This window comes from Anarrhichthys ocellatus, unplaced genomic scaffold (genome assembly GCF_004355925.1).
Source record: "Anarrhichthys ocellatus isolate YVR2014 unplaced genomic scaffold, GSC_Weel_1.0 scaffold5, whole genome shotgun sequence".
NCBI classification, from domain to species: Eukaryota; Metazoa; Chordata; class Actinopteri; order Perciformes; family Anarhichadidae; genus Anarrhichthys; species Anarrhichthys ocellatus.
In genome coordinates this window covers 9,186,060-9,207,913 of record NW_022280035.1, presented here as the reverse complement: position 1 = coordinate 9,207,913, position 21,854 = coordinate 9,186,060, and the positions used below count along the sequence as shown (strand labels likewise).

Below are 21,854 nucleotides of genomic sequence, written 5' to 3'. Positions count from 1 at the left end.
CCGGAGTAACATCATGATTTTATGACAGTTATCATTTAATTAAAAACAATGTTATTTATAAATAAAATAAAAAGCAATGAAACAAACCAACACAGAAAAAACTTCATATAGAAGTTATATTCTGGATATTAAACCTGTTCCATTCACAAATTTAAATAAAGCCCTTTTAACCTGAACTTGTTTGTCCTCTGTCTCCAACAGTCCTTTGATGCTCCACTCCCTTCCTAAAACTACCACCCTGCCCTTCATTCTCTCTTTCCACACTGAACTTCCTACACTCTATCAGCACATGTTCAACAGTTTCTTTACCGTTGCATAGCTCACATTTATCCAACACTGTCTTTTTCATGATGTATAACGTGTCATTGAGTCCTGTATGTCTTAACCTTAATCTACTGAAAGTAACGTCTTTTCTACTTTTACTTCTATCACTTCTCACTCTGACGGACGTCTGAATTATATTATATATTTTTAATAAGTCCACCCTGAATTCTAATCGAGTATTATAGTGTTAACTTAGTTCTCCTCAGATGTAATGGCAGTTCCCTGGATTCCACCAGCAATGCATTAATGGGTGTGGTTTTGACTGCTACTGACTTAAAGATGGACATCTTCATAAAATTGAATTGAAGGAGCATCCATCATTTTAGTTATTTATTTTCCCCTTATTGTATTGGTTTGTGTTCAAGCATTTCTATTTATTTTTTTCCTTTACCTCTCTCTGGATGTATATAGTTACATTATGTCGCTTTCTTCATAGCGATAAAATAAATGGACTATTAACCAATCAAAATGAAAAAGAAGTCAGACTACATTTGGTACTTTCTCCTTAATTTTTGGCTTTGAAAATCTATTTTCTCATTGCCTGTATATCAATTCATATTGCCTGTGGATGAAATGACACATTATGAATTAATAATAGAACTATATAACTGTGAGTCTTAAACTACTGCACAATCACACTGTTTAGCCATGTAGCCAAAGCAAAAAGTTAAGTTAAAAATGAATAACAAAACTGAATAAAGAGGCCATCCCTGGGATTTTTTTTTTTAGATGTTTTCATTTTATTTGACTTGTCAACATTCTTAAGTAAAAAAAAAAGATCTTTATTTGATTCACACTTATTTTCATTCACATTTACTTGTTAAAAAACACAGTGTGTCCCTCAAACATTAAAAAACTGTATCTGGTACAGAGATGATATGGACCGTTACATATTGAAGATTCACACCTTCATACCTCTGAATCCATCCTCCTGGTCTTATGTGCAAACATACTGTACAGCTCACTTACACCCTTCACTGAAAAGAAAAGTTCTCAAAAACCCACATTCATGATGCAATTATCAATGAAAATAGATCTCAGCACTCTATTAGTATTCTATACATACATACATACATACATAAGGATTCTGTTGAAACTATTTCAGTTCCCCTGACAAAGAAAAAAAAACCTAACACTACTTTTTAACAACAAATAAGATGCCTGTAGAAGAAAAAGAAAAAGATAATTTGTCGGCCGGATCTTCTTTGGCGTGAAAACACAGAATGATCAACTTTGGGTAAAATGAGGTTTTGTGTCTCCGTTTATGACATAACATTCAAGTTAAACATGATACAGATGACTATTTGTAGGCAGCAGCTACCTGTAATCATCAGTGTGGCTTCTTTGTTATTGTATTAGCACCACAGCAGCATAACGGCTCTTCCGTCCATCAGTTTTGTTCGTGTAAAAGTGGCAGCGAGTCTCTCTCTCTCTCTCTCACACACACACACACACACACACACAGTTCTGCTTTTCAGCTGGAAACAACAAACATCATTCAAATATCACAGTAAAGTTGTGAGGCAGCTCTCAGTTGAACATGATTCACACTTTTAAATTATAATTAATTTATAATTCAAATGTAGAGGCGGTCATCCATTTAAAAAAAATGTATAAAAAGCTCAAGCGTTTATGCCGTATGTGGAAGCATGTATGAGCTGAGGATATGTGATCAATATTCATGGTAAATACTGACGATACAAACAAATAATTTAGATGAGTACATTTATGCTCGTGATGGTATTTCATAGGCAGACAGCACCATTGTTGACAGTGATAGACCTCAACTCCTCCTGCACAGAAATACCAGATGAAAGTGTAAACAATGACAGTGTCTTTAAAACTCCAGTAGGTGGAGAGGTTTGGGAGGAAAATGAACAGAGGCACGAGCTGGAGGGAGCAGGATCTGTCATTTTCAGCAGCGTTGGAAGCCAAAGTGACTGTTGGCTGTGCACACAAACTGCATGTGTGACCAGATGCAAGAGACTCAGGTGTTTAGCCATTCTGTCCCTGTGGCAGTGATCCACACAAGCCTGTCTGTGAGCTTAAAGTAGTAGAGGGACTGCATAGTTCATTAATGCTCCACCGACTTCACATGTGTTTACATGTGGTGGGGGGAAAAAAACCTCCACACAAACACACAATAATATACAAAACATTGCCAAACTCCCCTCTATCTCAGCTGCTGCAGTTCCGGAGATGCAGGCGAGGGCGGAGAGGGTGCAGGGTTGGAGGTGGTCAAAGGAAGCAGCTCCTCACAGGCAAAATAGTCCTTCAGGGGCGCAAAGAGGTGACGGATGACCGGCACGCTCCAGGCCTTCCCCAGCACCTTCTGCCTCTGCTGCCGGTTCATGTTTCTCACGTCGGTATAATGTTTGGGGAACCCAAAAATCCTGGTGAAAAAGAAAGGGGAAGGTCATGCAGTATGTATTGGCTGGAGTCTCAGGTTGATAAACTTACGCCGGGATTCCACTGGGCGAGGCTGTGTCACGTTCTGGCTGGGCCACGGTTTTGCACAGCACGGCTTCAAATCACACCTGGAGCGTTTCACAAGAGGTGTGTTTTGCATGCGCTACTTTCACATTTCCTGGATATTTGTGCTTCTACCAGTAGCCTATGTAGTTAAATAGTTTCTTTTTGTGTCTATTTTAATTGTGTTTATGGTTATTTCCTACTTTGTTGTGCTGTAGCCTACAGACAAATTGAATATCGTTAAACGCCCAATTATGAACAACATGGATCAAAGATTTGTGGCGGCAGTGATCAGGAGTCTGCAAAGGGTGTTTATTTAGAAGATTGATAGATGCTCTAACTGTTCCACTTCCTGCCCTCAATCTGCTCTGTGCAACTCCCTGAGTCTCTGTCAAAAATAGACTAGGCAGCCATTTTAGCTCATCGTCAGGTTTTTGACTGTTGGTCCAACCACACATTTGAAGACATCGCCTCAAACTCTAGGACATTGTTTTCTGATTTTTCACAGACTGGCGGATTAATTGATAATTAAAACAGTTGCAGCTCTCGGGATTATTAAAAGATAAGGTGAGGTGGGACATTTGTCTTCCCTTTGTTGAACTGCTCTCATGCAGTTTGCTGTTACACGTTTTAAAAAGTAATACAGATTTGTCTCTTAAAGAGTTCATATTGTTTTTAGTGTTTTTGATGAGTTGATATCCCGCAGCTCCTCCATAGTGTGAATCCGGTCATTGTGAGCTAGTTCCAGTACAGCAAGTTGGGAGCTGATGCTAGAGAAGTTCATAGATGAAACTGAACTTAGATGAACAGGAAATGACAAATAGTTCATTAGCAATAACCACTGTCGGTGATACTTCAGTTGTTCCATCCTGGTCAGTAGGATGGTCACAGGGGATCTGACCAGGATCATGAACCAACATCTGTATGTGGATACTACACAGACCCACACACTCTTAAACAGAACTATTGTGATGCCTACTTTTCTAGCTCAGTGATCCAGAGGATGTCCTCTTTGCCGTTGTGGAGGACAGGCAGCAGAGAAGAGTCCCCTTTGCCCTGCCTCAGAGAGTTTGAATTGGTGGTGATCGTCCTCACCTTAGAGACCTGGAACAAAAACAACATGAAGGGACTGATAATCTATACCTAAATGAACATCGTAATCATAATAATAAAAAACACGTTCGGTACTTAAAATAGAGGGACTGAAGATAATTGAATGAAATTGAATCTGCAGGTTCAGTCACTGACCCTGGCTTCTCTACCGATCTCCAAACAGTCCTGGAGATTCAGCTTGTCGTTCTGGGACGCTGTAATGGGCCTGATGGGAAATAAGCAGCAAACCACAAATCTTATTTTTCTAATAGAAATAGAAGTAACAAAATGCTTTACCAGATAAAGAAATACAAAAATATGGAAATAAAAAAGAGAAAAGACCATATGGAATAGCTAGAATGCACCATTACTGCTCGTCTTACAGACAGATAGAGCACTTTATCAATCCGAGTGGGAAATTATACTATTACAGCGGGCAAAAAAAGACAAAGATAATGAGCAAAACGTATACAATACTTACAACAATAATCCTTGATAACAACACCATATTAATCCAGTCAAAGACATCGTTTGAAACCAGTAGTTTACAGTAATTGACCCCCTATGATTCATGGTTCTGAATTGGACGTCTCACCTGCTCATCCCCGGGATGTTTCCCCAGAAGCAACGCGCTCTGTGAGCAGGGCTGACTTTGACTGCATTCACCAGCACAGGGTTGCACTGTGGAAGAATCAGATACCAGCAACAGTCACTCTCACTGAGTGTGAAACATGTTAGATAGAGAAAAACAGCAGTGCAAGGACTAAGGAAAGGAGGAATGAAGGGGACAGATAGAGGAAGAAAAGAAGAGCGCTTAAGAAATAAAAGGATCCGCCGACACCAAACACAACTGGACGGGGCGAACCTCGAGGAAGCGGCAGATGTTGACTTTGTCATGCGTGTTCATGCAGACCACGTTCTCAAACAGCCAGAAGAACGGCCTGGGGTCTTCATCTTTGGGCTTCAGCAGCTGAAGGATGCGGTAGTAATCAAAGAACAGCCTGCCAGTGCCCTCTGATGGAGAGAGAAGAGAATTACAGTGAAGAAATGTCATAATAATAATAAACGGCATCTGCAAAACAAAAGTGACGAAAAAATGATCAATATCATCAGGAGCATAAATAGTTGTTTTGCCAAGTAGGTTTTTACATACAGGGATCTGGCTTTGGTGTTTCAGTATCTGTTTTTATCTATATCATTATTTTATATTGCCTCTTTTCTGCTCCAATATCTTTGTTGTTTTGTTTTCACTTTTCTTTGTTCCTGTGATTTAAGTGATGTCACTGTAAATGAGGGTTGCCTCTCAATAATCTCTTAAGTATAAATAAAGGTTGAAAGCATAATTAATAAAGTAAAATAAGAAACAACATGTAATGCAAAGGTCAAAGTCATGAATATAAAATAGAAATTAACAGTAAAGAAGTTAAAATGTCAGTTTTAAAATGTGGAAAATGATGACAACCCAATATTTGCAGACATGTTCGTTAATGTAACGCATTGCGTTAGATTTGGATATGATGAAATCATTGCAGAGGCTGAAAATATTCTTTATTTTTGTCATCTGTGATTAATCAGGTCTGCAACTACCGATTACCTCTTTTTAGTTATTTTATTAAATCAACTGAGTAATTGTCTTCAAACAATCAAACAATAATGGCAAATGCATCAAGTTCCAAGAACTGAAAATACCCACTATGTCTGAACTACAGAAATATGTGGAAGTAGCACTGAACTGACCATTTCACATTTTCATTCTTAATTTTTGAAAATCAATGTATTTAAAGCTGACATGCATGCAAGTTACGCACCATAAATGCCTTTTCTGACTGGGTTGACGATAGAGAGGTCGTTACAGGGGCTGCCACCGATCAGCAAATCAAACGGACCCCACTGATCGATCTGGTTCATCAAAGAGGAACGAGGAGCTGGATTAGTTTAATATTGAGCAAACTGTCATTTCAGCAACATCAGTTGAGCTCTAAATGACTCAAAACAACAAAATTACATTTTCAAATAGAAGTTAAGATTCAAATGGGTCAGATATTATTGTCAGCCAAAGGCACAGCTTCAGAGAATATGGCAGGAAGGAAGACGAACATAAACAATGTCAACTGTGTGGAAGGATGTGAATAAACATCCATCCATCCATCCATCCATATCTATATCTATATCTATATCTATAGATATAGATATATATATACAGAACTTACATATACAGAACTTACATGTTCCTGGGTGATGAACCGGGCGTCACCAATGTCGATGACCTTCCCATCGTGGTTGACGGCCGACACGGCAAGCGAATCTTCGCAGACCTCCGAGGCGACATACTTCTCTACTTTGAAGCCGAGATCCTTCAGCACCAGGTAGCCTGAAAATAATACATACAGACACGTATATACATGCTGTAAGCCTCCGATAGACAACGGGAACGAGTCAGGAGGAAAACACTCTTTAAAACAACAATAAAGTGTGATTATAATTTAAAATCAACCAATCTGATCATCAAACTCTGATTGAGTTGAGCATGGATCGTTATTCAGGGAAATCTGTACGCCAATTTCCCACAACCACATCTCGTAAGCGAGCTCCAGGAATAACTAGAAACAGGGAGCCCGACAACAGCTCAGCTCTCAACGGCGCACTGCTGCGTCACTCACGGCCAGTTAGGACACAACGTCATTTTGAATAGTTTGAACGCATGTGTTTTTTAACAGCCCCAGCACTCACCAGTTGCTATGCCATCGAACAGTGAGAGAACTCGGACCGGTCTGCGCAGGTTTGCAGGAATAGACGGGTAAACACGGTGAGGCTCCTATGAAGCAAAAGAAAGTCAGTGTGATTCCTTATTGATGTAAACCTGTATTTTAGAAGATCATTGTTTGTGCAATGTGTGAATTTTTTGCAACTTCCAAATTTCGTCCCTTATTTTTTGACCTGTTGTTTAAATCCACTCTGTGGTTAAATGCTTGTTCCGTTTTAGTACACAGGATGCTCTGTAATGTAGTATTCTAGTTATTTAATACTATACGATACATAGTGAATCAGTTAAGTTCATCTTTAAATATATAATAAAAAAATAAAAAGCCAATTATATTTTTTTATATATTTATCTGGAATTTACCCCATTCATGTCCTATGAAAAATGCAATAGTATAATGTATTATGAATGCTGGTAAAACCACAGGCTTAAGATTTCTGGACACAAAGAGCAGACCGTTTGGACCCAGCCCATTGAGAAGACGCCGTGTCTGCGCTGAAACAATGTAGGGTGCAGCCTTAGTTTGCAAAGTTAAAATGTCGATCACTCACAAACTCCATGGCACTGTTGTTGGCGAATAACTCCTGAACACGAATGCTCCAGTCCTCTCTGGGAATCAGAGCACGGTGGGGTCGATGAGGCTGACACAAGTAGCAGATCCACGGGTCCAGAAGCTTCAATGACTCAAACGTCCTCGGACCAACAAGGATGCTCAGACAGTCTGTGCAATAAGATCTAAGTAGAAGAGGATGGAGGTAGAAAAGCAATTAAACAAAGGAAAAAAACTGGGCTCTCAAGCTAGATTGAAACGTAGAGGAAAAGATGAACAACCTGCAGCAACTGTCATTGCCACACATTATGACCTCCAGTCCATAGCAGCAGATGGTACAATAGGACTGATATCCATCATCATCGTAACGATACAGAGTTTCTGTTAAGTTATCCTACAAAGACACAAACAGCATCACAGCCAGGGGTTAGGGACAGATCAACAGACTTACACCACAGGAGGAAATACAGTGTGGGCTGCCATCATGTTCTTATAGATTAATCCAGCGATTATCTTTTATATTAGTTGATTTATAACTAATAAAACAACAAATGTAACTATATTATAGACCCTATTTGTCATATGCCTTATCAGAAAAATGCTGTAACACATAATCATTGTACGGCATTGCAAACCTTTCCCTGAAATGGAGAATCCGTATTTTTACCTCAGTAACGGACTCAAAAGGTAAAGTGGTTATGCTATGGAAGCGTTTCATCACTGGAGCAACATGCAGGTTTGTTAGCTGCAGCTTGTTCTCCGGGGGAACACATGCTGTCACCGGACGCATGCTGTCACCGGACGCAACCATTCTTGCGATGTGCCGAAGCAGGTCATGCAAATGAACGTATTCTTTTTAAATCAACGTTGATTACGTCAAAGAATGGAGTAACTCACAGTCACAGTCCACGGAGGAACACTTACTGTTTGTAACTGCACTGTAACATGAAGAGAAGCTGATGATTGCTTACTTTACACTCGGTGCAGAGGCTGCCTTTAAACAGAGGGTGGAATATCTCAACGTCTTCGGTTCCACAACACAAACAGAAGCCTGCCAACAAAATACAAACACGGATACAAATGAGTGAGAGAGGAAGTGAAATTATCCATAGTGGTGTAGTTACATAAAACAGCATACTTATTATGTTTTACCATAATTGTGAAGTACTTAAAGTACTACAAGGAACTGTCATTTTGTGTTAATTTCAGCAGTCCCTGTGAACGAAAGTAGTAGTGTTTCCGATCACCAGATTCCCGTCAGATAAACTCATTTACTTTACTGCACCCTGGTCTGACAGTCTGCTCTGTACAGTCCTGGTTCTTCAGAGCCACCCTTCCTTCCAGCTGGCCCAGCAATACGGCATGGGTCTCCTGCAGCTCTGCTCCTGACCAGAGGAGGAGACTTTGCTGCAGATTGCGCTGAGTTCTCCTCCTCCTGTGCAGAACTTCTGACTGCAGGTCAAAGGCGACAGCGATGCCGGAACTGGGTCTGTCTGCAGTGGGCCGGCCGCTGGAGTCTGAGCCGACAGAGTTTCTGGTGAGCCTGCTGATGATTAAATCCGAATTCCTAACGAATCCGACCCGGACGCACCGATAAAAAGCATCAAGGAATAATTATTTAGAAATAGTCAATCGTCTTGCTGATGGGCTTGTTTACTTATGTAGGTCATATAAAAGCATCAGTATTCAATTGAGACTGTTTCATAACCAGTTGTAAGTTCCTCTCAGTAACTAAAATGTTATTTAAACATTTAAAAGCTGAATTAGAGATTCACTGGCGATTCTTACAATACTTTGCACATGTAAACAGGGCCACTAATCACCGACTCATCATTTCAACCCTAAAGAATTTGATTATTTGTGCAAAAAAAGGGAATGAATTTATAACTGAAAATATATACAATATGCCTAAAGACTCACCGTCGATGTCCAGCTTCATGTTCACGATTCTACGGACGGTAACCTCTGCAAGGAAAGAAAACAATAACCGACTACTTCTTTATGTCAAGTACTTTGAGCTGCATTTAATGCAGGAGGTGTTCTTTACAAATTTGAGTAGATTAGTATTGCAAATTATTTCTGACTTGACATTGTGAATTTTCAGTGGAACATTTTACTTTGCACAAAATCCAAGCTGGCAATAAAATCCAGCCAGTTGCACAAGCTGGTTTTGAGTTCAGCTTGTTGCCTCTCTGATTAACGTTCTCCTTGTCTGGTCCGTGAGCTTTGGTCTTTTTAGCAGGTTTGTTGTGGTGCCATATTCTTCCCATTTTGTAAATAACATATTTAATGGTGCGCTGTTAGATCATGTGACACTTGCACACAGGTGGACGTTATTCAACTAATTATGTTACTTCTGAAGGTAATTGGTAGATCTTATTTAGGGGCTTCAGAGGAAAGGGAGTGAATACATACGCACCGCTTTTCTGTTTTGTATTTTTCAGATTTTTTTCATTTCACCGTAATGACTATTTTGGAAGGCTATAATGCAAATAATGAAAATGAAACAGGCCGAGTGGAGTGAATACTGTTGCAAGGCACCGTATGCATGTGTAAATAAAACAAGTCAGTTCAATATGTTTGGCTCATAAGGCATGTTACAGCTCGTTACACGGCCCTTTCCGACTTCGGTGTTTTAAAGGGTTAGTTTGAATTCACCAAAGTCACACAAACAAACTAACTGACCATCAACAGCAGACCATCAACACCCGTGTTCTGCAAGATAAAATGACTGTTCTTGTCAAAGGAGTCTTGTGTCTTTGAAGAGAGCATTAACAGCTTCTGTTGCCCGTAGGAAGGGCTGTCTGATGGCGAGGTAAATCGGTGAAAATATTCTAAATATAGTGCACACTTAAACAAATGTTTAAAGTTTATAAAATACATTTTGCTGCCCTCGTCAACAGAAGTGCATTGCTTTGCTCCAGTGCTGGTACTCCTGTGTGGAAGAGTACTGACAGTCATCTACTGTAGGTAGTAATACACTGACTACAAATAAGTAACGTATACAGCCCCACCTCAATAAATCAAAACAACCCTTTAAGAAAAGACTTTCCACACAAAGAATGCCAATCTAACCCATTACGTACATTTGCACACCTTCTTAACAATCTAGTGATTTGAAGCGTTTTTCAGTCAGTCAACAGTTTTTGGTACCTCTGAGTTTCTGGTCCGGCTGGGTGTAATTGCTGGTCGGCTGGTTGACCTTATTGTAAGATTTGGCGATGGTCCTCTTCTTGTTCGGCACAAAGTCAGGTGACATGTCGTTATCAGATCCATCAAACGGACCGATTTTCTTCTTCTGAGCCTTCCCTCCCTTAACCTTCCCTTTCACCTTCTCCCACCGTGTTCCCCAGTTCTCTCGCTCTCCCTCCCACCCTCTCTTCGCTTGTTTCCCCATCTCTCCCCTGGATTGCTTCTCCTTCATGACTCCTTTAGTGCTTTTTTTCGCAGAATCAAATCCGTCCTCTAATGCACTTTTTCCATCTCCACCCCGGTGAGACAACTTCTCTGTGGAGTTGCGTGACAGTTTGCTAATGGAGGTCGACTGTTCCTCCGGCTCCGTGTCGACAGTGTTGCCGTTTCTGCTCGTTGGGCTGGAGGAGCCGAGGGGAGGACGATAGGAGTTGGGCTTCAGGAAAGATTTCAGCTTCACCTTTGGTCTGTTCGTTTTAGTAACATCTGGACAGAAGACAATCATACACGTGACCATCAGGTATTTCACACAAAGGCAAAGATATTTTACATGATATGTACAATGCGTGTCAGATCACCTACTGTCTTACTTGTATCCAGAAGCTGACACATTATCTGGCTTCATTCTAAATTTTTGTTTTCTCTGTGTTGTGTCAACCTGACAAAGACGGGACAGAGGCAGGAAAGATTGTGGCCGACCCCTCCGACCCCGGGCACAAACGCTTTTATTTGGGCTTTCTATAGTTATTGTTGTGCACCAAAACACATTCTTTGAATGTAAAAACCTTCTTGGCAATAAACTGGGTTTTGATTGTGAAGGGCTGGCTGTGCTTGCACGCTCCTTAAACTTTACCATTCCCCTTAGCATTTTAGCTCAAGTTCCTATGTTTGGATAAAACATATCTTAAAATGCGTCCATCCAATCAACATCACACTTGGTGGTTGTATTGCTGAGGACCTAAGGGAGTGTAATGTCAAACGGATGAGCGGTTCTTGAGAATTCCCGAGAGGCTAGCCTTTAGCTGTCGGAAATAGATACATACGAATGCTTCAATTAGAGATTCACTGACACCGATAGCTGGAACGGATGTCGGTGTCAATGGGCCGTTCTGATATCGGATACCATTATTTGAATAAATAAAAATTCAGTACATTTATATCTATTTATTTATTTATTTAACTGTAACATTTTGTTTTTCAAGTTAGGAAAGCAATGTTTAAGTCAAGCCCGATGTTGCCTTACGCATAAAAGAACGATCCAAGGCATACAGCGTATTAATCAGACACTGGTATCGGATCTGTAAACTGTACGCACACTGCACTGCTACGTTCACAGCTATAACGTCACTGTAAACTTCATACTCATCATCGCACGCAAACTTGTCTCTCGACTGGAACATCGTTCAAGCAGAAACCCTGACGCAGTATTCCAGGCAGACACGGAGCTGACAACCTCGCAGCTAAACTAACTGATGTCGGGGGGGACTTCCTGGGAACTTCAACCGCAGCCCCCCTGCATGTAAGGCCGTAATCTTGTCGGATAATGGTTAATGTTCGGTTAACGAGGGTCTGCCATCAGTCAGAAATAAATAAAAAATTAGCATCTCTATATAATTCTGTTAAGTGCCTCTGAGTTTACCGCTAACAAAGACTCATTTTACCCACCGCAGTCTGAAAGTAATGAGTAAATCTATTCAGGCTCTCCATAAATCAGATGTTCATACCATTTGTGGCAGCTGTTGGTTTGAGTTCGTCTGGTCCTGTTGGTTGAAATCCTCCAAAAGCCCAGTCCAACATCTGTTTCAGCAGCTCATCTCGGTCCCCAACGCATTCAGAAAAATCCTTCTTACAACGTAGAGCTGCCTCCTGATAATCCACGGATACAAACATGTCAACAGGAGCACAAATCATTCATCGCAATATGAACACTTTTTTAGTTCAGCTTGTGATTTTGTACCCACAGACACTGAATGCTGTCTAAGCAGTTACCACAACACCCACTTTTCTATCAAGTCCTGTATATATTTATGAGTAAACACACAGAGAAACACTCAGACCTGCAGAGACAAGAAGAGGGCTTCTCGGTAGGTGACGAGGATGGCGAAGGAGTTGGTACAGAAGTGCTGGGTGAAGGCAGCGAATGGTTTCAGATCCTGTAAACTGACCTGGAATCAGAGCAGAGAATGGAAATGGACATAAGTAATGATATATTTCAGGGACTTAAAATGATGGATGGCAATGTGTAGGTGTTGGACAAATTTCAACAAGATATTTCACAACGGTATAATGACAAATTGTATCAGAAAGATGTTAGTGATTTAAAAAGCTGTCAAATTAAAGCTCTGTCATGCTGATCATGTTTTTAACGTTGCTTCAGGCCTTCAATTTATGTACATGATTATGTACTGTACTCCACTCTCACATCTTCTCACCTGAGAGGACATGTTTTGTCCGTACCACTCCACCATCCTACACTCTGGAAGTTGAATCCCTTCCCTGCAGGGTATGATGACGGCTGGCCAGGGAGAGAAACCCTCCACTTGACCCCAGACCAGCTCCCCCATCACATCCTGTATAACACACACCAGCACGGACAAGTTACAGATACAAAGTAACAAAGTTAGCTAGTGTAACCTGCGACAATGTTTTTTAAACATTAGCAGAAACATGTTCTAACTGGCAAAACATGAGAATAAAACATTATGCTCAAAATATAATACATATACTGTATGCATGAAGTAGGCTATTTGTACTAAAAAAAATACTGATTATTAACGATGCACATCTGAATAATCTGTTTTTACCAGCAAGTCTACAGAGTTTGGTGGTCTGCTTGTTGAAATCACGCAGCGGTCGTCGTCATCATCACAGATCTCAACGAATGCAGACTGTGGAGTTCTTTCACCTGCAAAACAGTGACAATCACTTCATTCACAAATGATCAGATTCAATAGGTAAAATGAAGGCTCTCCTGTTCATCTTGAAGCAACTCTTGGCATGACTATTCCCAAATGAATAAAGACCATGCGTCGATTTCATACAACGTTTAATTCGCGAGTACTTTGAAGGATGGTATTTCGGGTTGCAGCATCTACAGCACCTGCTTTAATGCAGCTTTAAGGGAGAGTTCCTCGTCAGAAAGGGAACTAAACTGTGTCTAAAATATGTTTTACTGCAGCCCTCGTCCACAGCAGTACACTGCTTTGCTCCTACACTGGTACTCCTGTCTGTTTCTCAGAACTGGGGGTGTGTCGACTGCCATCTGCTGCAGGTAGTAACACACTGATGAAGGATACCAAGTCAAATATGAACTATCCCTCGAAGAAGGCAGCTGTTGTGGATGAAGTGCGTTTAATGAAGAGGACTCAGGTACTGTTCACAACCGTAGGGGTTTTCGGACAAGAGGAACTGTTTCACAGTTGTAAGAACCCCCTTTGTATTGTGTCCACACCACAAGAACTAAAAAACGATTGTAGTTCTTAGAACGCCGTTTTCAGGGACTTTTTTTAGCTCCTATTTCAGATTAGGTGCTCTCGCAGCACAAGAGGAACCATGAGCCAATGCCGTTCCCAGAACAGTTTGGTCCGAAAACGACAAATGTGAGCCTCAAATAAGTGTTAAGAAAATATCACAACTGGCCCTTTCCTCAATTTTTAAGTAGATTTTAAACAATATTCTACATTTCTTACTTTCTGTTTGTAGTAGTCTTCTGCTCTGACTTATTTTGGAGTCTTCTGTGACATCAACCACATCTGACGAAAATGGAAAACAGTCACATTAGTTATTATCATCCACAGTACTTGGAATTGCTATTCGATTTTCACTACTGAAATGTTGATCTCTCACAGTGCACACCTGGGTGACAGTCTTACCAGAGGAATTGTCTGTACAGTCGGAGTCCTCCATACTGCTGGAGCATTTGGAAAGAAGATGGAGGCCGGGTCTGGCCTCAACCCTGTCATCATCCTCTGATGAAGTCTCTTTGTCCTTCTTGTCACCATTACTGGCCTGGACAAATTGCCTTAGTTTACTGATGCAGGGAATTTCTGCCAAACTGCATAGTTGAGGTGAGGCTTTGGGGGTTTCCTTAGCGGGAGGAAGAGCCTTGTTGAACACCTTGAGAAAGGAGCAAACACAGAGAAATCTCTTTATCTCCACGTATAGGGGCTCAAGATGTCACTTTATATTTTAAAGTATATCTTAACCAAAATGTTTAAAAAGTTATGGCTGTCAGGGAACATAACGTGAAAAGGCTGGCTTATGTATTCACATCCCACAATGTTGTTGTTGTGAAATTATGTTGTATTTGATTTAAGTTGACTGAAAACACAATTTAAAGTAAAATTGGTGAGATTTTTTTTTTGGTGAGGTCGTCTTCTATTCTAATGCTCGGGACGGGAAACAGGAAGCACAGGCAGCGGTGGCCGGATCTTCTGACGACGGAGATGCTACTTGGACACCAGTAAAACACAGTTTGTGGCCCTGATGATCTCAGCCGCAGATGTTTGTCATGAATTATTCATCAAACCAGAGCTGTGCTCTTCAATCACCAATAAAAAGTCACCAACTGTTATTACATTGAAGTTTGATGATTCGTCGAGGAGGACTTCTAGTAGTGAAATAGGATCCTTTTTGAATTATGTTATTGGTAAACCATCCAGTCAGTTTCAGATTTAGCTTTTCACACTCACTTTAGCAAACACCTGCGTCCTGTCCAGAGAGCTTGGCAGGGCCAGGGCGGTCAGGAGGAGTCGACGCAGAGCAGAGTACGGTCTGGTGGCATTCAACATCTGTAAAGACAACACAGGCAACTCTGGTAAGGACATTTAGCACTTTTAAAAAAGTATAATGGGAGTAACACAGGAAAATATTAAAAACAGATGATGAAATGTGTTAGCACTCAAGGTCAGAGAATGGGTGTGTGGCTACATTTCTATTATTGTAAATGTTCATGAGCTAGTGCACAACATCTGTTACTCATTCAGTTAACCTTCAGACAACACAGGTAGTCATTCCTGTAACCAGTTACAAATTTCATTCGATAACTTTTAGGCAACCCGTGATCCATTGTGTTATCAGTATACTGTACCTTTGCCCAGCAATGCTCCACTTTCACCGTCTTGATGAATTTGCGGTAGTCCTCTGCCAGTTGATGCGTCTCTGAGAGCCCATATTTAAACAGAGCCAGCTCAGTGCCCAACTCTGACAGCACATAACTGGACAATCTATTACCCTAAAGGGAAAACACAGAGATCACAAAAAGCAATATAGAGATTACATTAAGTCGAGCATAGACACTGAATTGTATGTTCTGAAACAAAGCGTTAAAATATTACATTAAAATCAGCCCAATGCAGGTTTAACAAACTAATACATTAAGTAACTAGTATACTAAGTATAAGGGAAAAAAAATATTCTTACGCTGATATTTTCAGAATGTTTCAGCACCGTGTTGATATTCGTCAGTGCAATTTCTCCAAGATTCTCAGGAAGACTCTCCGCTAAGCACTTGAGTGCTGCTTTATAGAAAGCCGCGGCGTCCTTCATGAAGTCCCACCTCTCCTTTTCTCCCAGATCTACGACAGCGGTGGCCCACAGGAATTCTCTGGCACGAGCACCTACGTGCACCTCCGTTATCGGGAGCAGCTCCGTCCACTTTTGGAAGACACTCAGGTCTCGCTTCCTGAAAAAGTGCTGGGCGGTAATGGGCTGGAGGACATTGGATGCGTAGGAGTGAACCAGCGTGGCGGTCAGCTGGAGCTCCGCGGCCACAGCAGTGCCGCTTTGCTGCAATTGTTGGAGAGCTTGGAGGGGCTCCAACATGTGGGAGAGGAAAATGAAGCGAAGTTTCACTTCATGATCCAGCAGCTGGGTTCTGATCCGGTCAGCATCCTCCACTTGATGCAGCGACTTAAAATACTCCACTAAAGGCCTCCAGCTGCATACAATCCCCTGCACAGCTTGTATGATAAACAAACACTGCGCAGAGATCGGCTGGGATGGGTCATAACGCTCAGAAAATAGCCCTTTCAGACTGCCACTAACAGGTGGGTTGGTGTGGTAGTGATAGTGGATGTCTCTAACCAGGTCAACCACGGAACTAAAGGAAGCCAAGAGTCCGGCCTGGCAGGCTCTTGCTGCCATGCCGGGGAGGCCACAGAGTGATACTAACTTCGGGTTGTAAGCCTGGAGCATGGAAACAAACACCCGACTCACCGCGGGGTGTGGAGCGTTACAGTAAAACGCAACAACTTTGGACAGAAGAAGGCCACTTTTCTTCAGCGTCTCAATCAGCAGGCATGCATCAGCATCTGCAGTGGATGCGATAGTGTCGGTGTCCGTGTGCGCTAAGGTTTGTGGGTCAACAGCATCGACACTCATCTGCAGTATGAGCAGCGGCCTCACTACACTGACCCCTGAGCTCTGGTCAAAGTAGCCGACCAGGATGACACTCATGTTCTGCACTCCGTCCAGCTCCACGCCCACATACAGGTAGAGGCAGAACGGTGTGAGAGAGCACGCCACAAGGATGTCAGTGGGGTGGATTGGACCCAAGATGGCAGAAACTGAAGGGCCAGAAACCTGAGTGTCTGTACTTGTATTTAAGTGTGTGTGTCCATTGTCACTACAGTATCTTCTGATGAAACATGACAAAGTATCAGTGCTACCTTCATTTATTTTGTCCGCTGCTGCTGCTAGTTCACCCTTTTTCTCCTGTGGTTCTTCTTCCACCGTCGTCTCCATTTTCTTTGTTTCCAGCTCCACTGTCACATCATCGTCATCATCAGATATCAATACTATCAAATCTGCATTCTTGTTCAAATGTTCTGTGGGTTTTTCTGTTGTTGGTTCTTCTGCTGTGTTATCATCCGCCTTCACACTAATCTGCTGTTTCTGAGGAGGGGCCTGGGAGGAATGATCATCTACAATGGGAGGGAAAAGACAGTATGAGTACTTTTCATACATGGAACACGCAATATTGCCGGCTTAATATCTCTGTTAAAGTAAAGACACATTTTTTGTCACAAATAGGTCTCTGTTACATAAAAGTTCATTTTGGCTTTAATCAGACATTAAAAGAGTGTTACAGAAAGCACTACAATGCTTAAACAATATCATTGATTGTATTGTCTTTGTGCACAAGAGATGATAATTATAGAGATAATTAAATGGTACATTTATCACAGTACTCTTAAGGTCTTTATGCTTTTTTTAAAAATGCAAATATGCATTTTAATACAAAACGTTGTAGAAATGTTAGATCTGACGTTTAAAGATTGATATTGTGACTTCTATGTAAAAGGTGCTTGTTCAAGTTCAACATGTAAAACTGGCATCACAGTTACGTAGTGCACTGCATGTCAGAAAGAGGTTGTAAATGGCCAAACATTGACTGTGCAAATATATCATAACTAGTCAGAGCGACTATGTATGGCTTTGGGGACATTTCGGTGGCATTTCATCGTACAAGGAAAAGTATTTGCCTCACACCAGTCTGCATCTCACAGTGTGCTTGCTAATGCTATGCAAGAGTGACAAAATAGACAATATTTTATAGATCTAAATTAACCACACCTTTGCTATGTAAGCTATCTGTGTAACAATTGTGCGATACATCCACTGACCCACACTGTTCATACCCGAGTCAGGAACCATACTCCGTCCACCTCTGGCCTCCAAGGGATTGTACTTCCTGTCCCGGTTGATGTTCCTGTCAAAGAATGTCTTAAACCAGTGCAGGAAGGTCAGAGCCACTGCGGTGTCCTTCTTTATCAGGGGCCCGGTGGGGATGCACTTAAGAGAGAGGAAAGAGGTCAGTTAGTCTCATACTTGTGATCAAATCTATCAGTAAACAAAAATGTAAAGGCACAGTGTGTAGGATCACAAGGATCTATTCGCAGAAATAGAATATAATATTTTTATCTACGTTTTCATCAGTGTATAATCACCGGAAATTAAGAAAACGTCATGATGTCAAGGAAAGATGTGTTGGAGAACTCATAAGGATTTAGGAAAAGCCAGTGGCGGTGCTCAGAGAATCCGTCTGCACTTTCAGTATGTTACTTAATTATGATGCAACGGAGGACATTACTTTGTTTTAAATGTTGCTGCCGCAAGAAATTGTGGGCCGGCATTATCTCCTCTCCTTCCGTAAAGGATGGTCCACTGTACTGATAAGAAAGGAAGCATTGAAGCACCTTTCCTTAGCATTAAGAGAATTCGACCATGGCGGCCCACTTAGATACTTCCGGCTCATTTCACCCAGCTGAGAACCTTCCTAAGCTAAAAAAGGCTTTTCGACCGCAGCCAGAGAGCAGGTCCTCTTCACGGAGTCCTCCGTGTTGCACCGCCATGTTTCAGTAACCCAGATCAGACAAACCAAGAAGTGGTTTTAGCGAGTCTTTCACACTTTTTTAATTACTTATCAGCATAAACACTGCTAGCAATATATCAGCGATGAGCTAAATAATATCTGGCTGATTTATTAGCCTTGTTCTAAATTGTACTGAGCAAATTTGAAATATTTTATAATTACGGGTCATCCGTTCACCACTTTTGTCACAATACTCACTCGCACAACTCCAACTTTTCTGAATGCAGCATGCAGTAAACTGTAGTTGTGGATCGTGTCCATCGCGTTGTTGCTCTGGAATTGGACCCTGGAGAGGTCCATGGACTTGGGAAACAACCAGTCCATCATCTGGCAATAGGCTGCACCTGGGTATTCATCCAAACACACAAAAGTTATCAATAATATGCAGTCAGGGGACTAGAGTATTTACAAAATATATACTATAACAGCATAGCTCATGACTGTTTGTTGAGGTTTCATTTACACGTTACAAACATGCAATGACCCACCTGTGCATATCTGCTCCACCTCAGTGAAGCTTGTCTGTAAAGTTTCATTGAGCCAAGCCAGTAGCTCGTGACAGATCGGTTGTTCAGGGTTCAACGAATATACATTCACTGCCACTTCCATGTCTATCTTCTAAAGGGACAGACCTGCACAAACACAACGTAAAATTACACTGTGCATTTACAAGAACGTAACTCCCTTACATATTTATAGTCAAAAAGAGCCCAAATTCAAGTTCTAATATCCAATGCAAGCTCTGTGTTACATAGTAGCTAGACTTAACGTTACTCTGTCACTGTGACAGACGGCAAGACAGCAATGATGATTATTAGTGCTCTAAAACCAGCTTTTTTTAGTAGGAGTAGTAGTAGTAGGAGTAGTAGAAGTTAACAGGTTAATCTGAGCGGACCAAAGTTATATTCATTGTAATATTTCCCTTACAGGTTGTATGAAAGTATAGACAAGTCTCAAATATAAGACTGACAAAAAACAGCATTTTGTGAAGGATTTAATAACGTAAAAGTTTTGAACAGGCATCCACAACTACCACCTACTTTGTCATTCACGCTTGTCCTCGCTAAGCATCCTCAGCATCACAACCACGTGCAACTCATTTTCTAGTAAACCGTTCCGTTTATAATCGACCAAAAAACGTGATAGCAGTTAATTCAAACACCAGTTAAACTCGCAGATCGGACTCTCTCTCTGAATGCGTAAAAACAGAACTAGACTTGTATCACTTTTCCACAACAAACAGTTCTTCTTCGGCGATTGTTGGCGGTTGGCAAGCCAGCTTAGAGGCGCATTACCGCCACCTACTGGACTGGAGTGTGACAGGGGGAAACAACTACATTTTCTCTAATATTCCTGTTGCTTCTAGGTAATTCATTAGGAGATTGTATACTTCCCTTGATGCATTTCCCAAAAAATTCCCCAATGCAACATTATGTTTTTAAAAACAATTCGGCGCTCAGGTCAGCTGTTTACAGTAAAGTCTACAGGCCGTACAGTATTGACTGACGGAGGAGCATTAGTCTATGGATGTGACGTTTAACTTGGGGGGGAAACTACGAAACCGGGCGATGGGACGATGTCGGGTCGAAACAATAGCTTTATGTTACCACTTCAGATAAACAATAAGCCAATAGCCTACATTCCCTAACCATCCGATAGTGTTGATAGCTACAGTACAATATCCATACAACATAACATGTACCAAATTACTTCCATAATGTTCTAAACTTTGGCCATATGATGAGTTTATCGATACATCTGTTAGCTTAGCAGCCACGCAAATACCTGGAGTTAAATCAGTTTGCAACTTCGATAACGTTCACCGTTAACAAAACCAGTCTAAAACTAATCAAACGAAGAGAAAAGCTGGTATATTTTAAATCCCTGCGATTTAACTAACGCTAGATGAGTTTATTTTGGGAACGAATTTAGCTAAACATCCAACTTGTGAAACAAGCGAAGACGTTAGCCGTTGCGGTTTAACAGCGCGAGCTAAAACGTGAGCTAAAATAACTTTACGGTACTCTAACGGTAACGTATGTAGCGCGTGACTTGTTTTGACGTAACGTTACAGTTGCGTTCACGAACTTTGTTTTCTATAAAGAACTATGAGTTTGTTGTATAACGTTCAGCTTAAATCTTTGGAAAACGCATTCACAGTGCGGTATAAACGTTGTCTACTTACCCCCTCTGCTTCGTCCCTGGTGGGTGTTTAAACTACCAGTTTAGCCCCAACCCCTAAAACCTAAACCCGCCCCTCGCAAACAATGCGCTGCTAGTTTACGCTAAATGTTTCCAAAATGGTTGATTGGCAATGCAATCAAAGAGTCCTAACTATATATTCTTTGGTATAAATAGGAAATACAACACAACTACGAGTCAACTTTCATGAATCTGACAGTGATCAGAAAATGACGCCACATAAAGCTAAATGCTATGCTTTGCTAGCTACAACACAGCGTAAAAGACACTTTAGACTCAGTGTTAGCATTTGGAGCTAAGTAGGCTTTGGTTAGCAAGACTTCTTAAGTAATTTAACGTTAGGTTTCATAGCGTGCCCAACTGTTGCTTCACATCTTGCCCGTCCTGTATTTAGGAGGTTAAGTTTTTGGCAATGATGAGTTAAACATTTCTGCAACACCAAAGCGAAAACGTAATAAATGCTGTAGCCTGTAACCCAACAAACACCGCCCTGTCCTCACAGACATTGGACGTCAAACGTGACTACACACGATACACTGAAGGAAAAGGGGGGTTAGTGTAGTAAATCAAATACTAGTTTGTAAATGACGACAGTGAATGATAATTTTCATTCATGGTGAAAGTTAGTGAATTCGTTTATTGTAGTTTACAATACATTCATTCTGTCATCAAGACTCAGATGACATAATGAATTTGGTTTGTTTCTGTCAACTGAGGCTTCACTCCTCCCCATCAACCTCTATACCAACTAAACTTATCTGAGATCTTACTTCGTACTTTCAATACTTCCCCAGGATGTAGATAATAACGGAATACAACAATTTCCAATCTTACATTACACTAGAGAGAGAGAGAGAGAGAGAGAGAGAGAGAGAGAGAGAGAGAGA

The 21,854-nt window shown here is 41.2% G+C and overlaps 1 protein-coding gene across 1 annotated transcript; it reads right to left on the bottom strand.

Moving 5' to 3' along the window:
- Positions 1-1,110: 1,110 nt before the first annotated feature.
- On the bottom strand, positions 1,111-20,902 carry LOC116382280 (uncharacterized). The gene is made up of 26 exons (XM_031845214.1): positions 19,806-20,902; positions 19,254-19,397; positions 18,964-19,109; positions 18,032-18,185; positions 15,813-17,314; positions 15,481-15,624; positions 15,083-15,181; positions 14,264-14,507; positions 14,081-14,143; positions 13,196-13,296; positions 12,824-12,961; positions 12,449-12,556; positions 12,116-12,257; positions 10,353-10,877; positions 9,120-9,164; positions 8,171-8,250; positions 7,481-7,593; positions 7,201-7,384; positions 6,619-6,703; positions 6,114-6,259; positions 5,697-5,787; positions 4,754-4,902; positions 4,484-4,569; positions 4,045-4,114; positions 3,776-3,900; positions 1,111-2,717 (listed from the first exon to the last, which is right to left on the bottom strand). Exons 2-26 carry the CDS (start codon positions 19,372-19,374, stop codon positions 2,498-2,500), a joined length of 4,881 nt encoding a protein of 1,626 aa, XP_031701074.1. The 5' UTR covers positions 19,375-19,397; positions 19,806-20,902; the 3' UTR covers positions 1,111-2,497.
- Between the last annotated feature and the right edge of the window lie 952 nt (positions 20,903-21,854).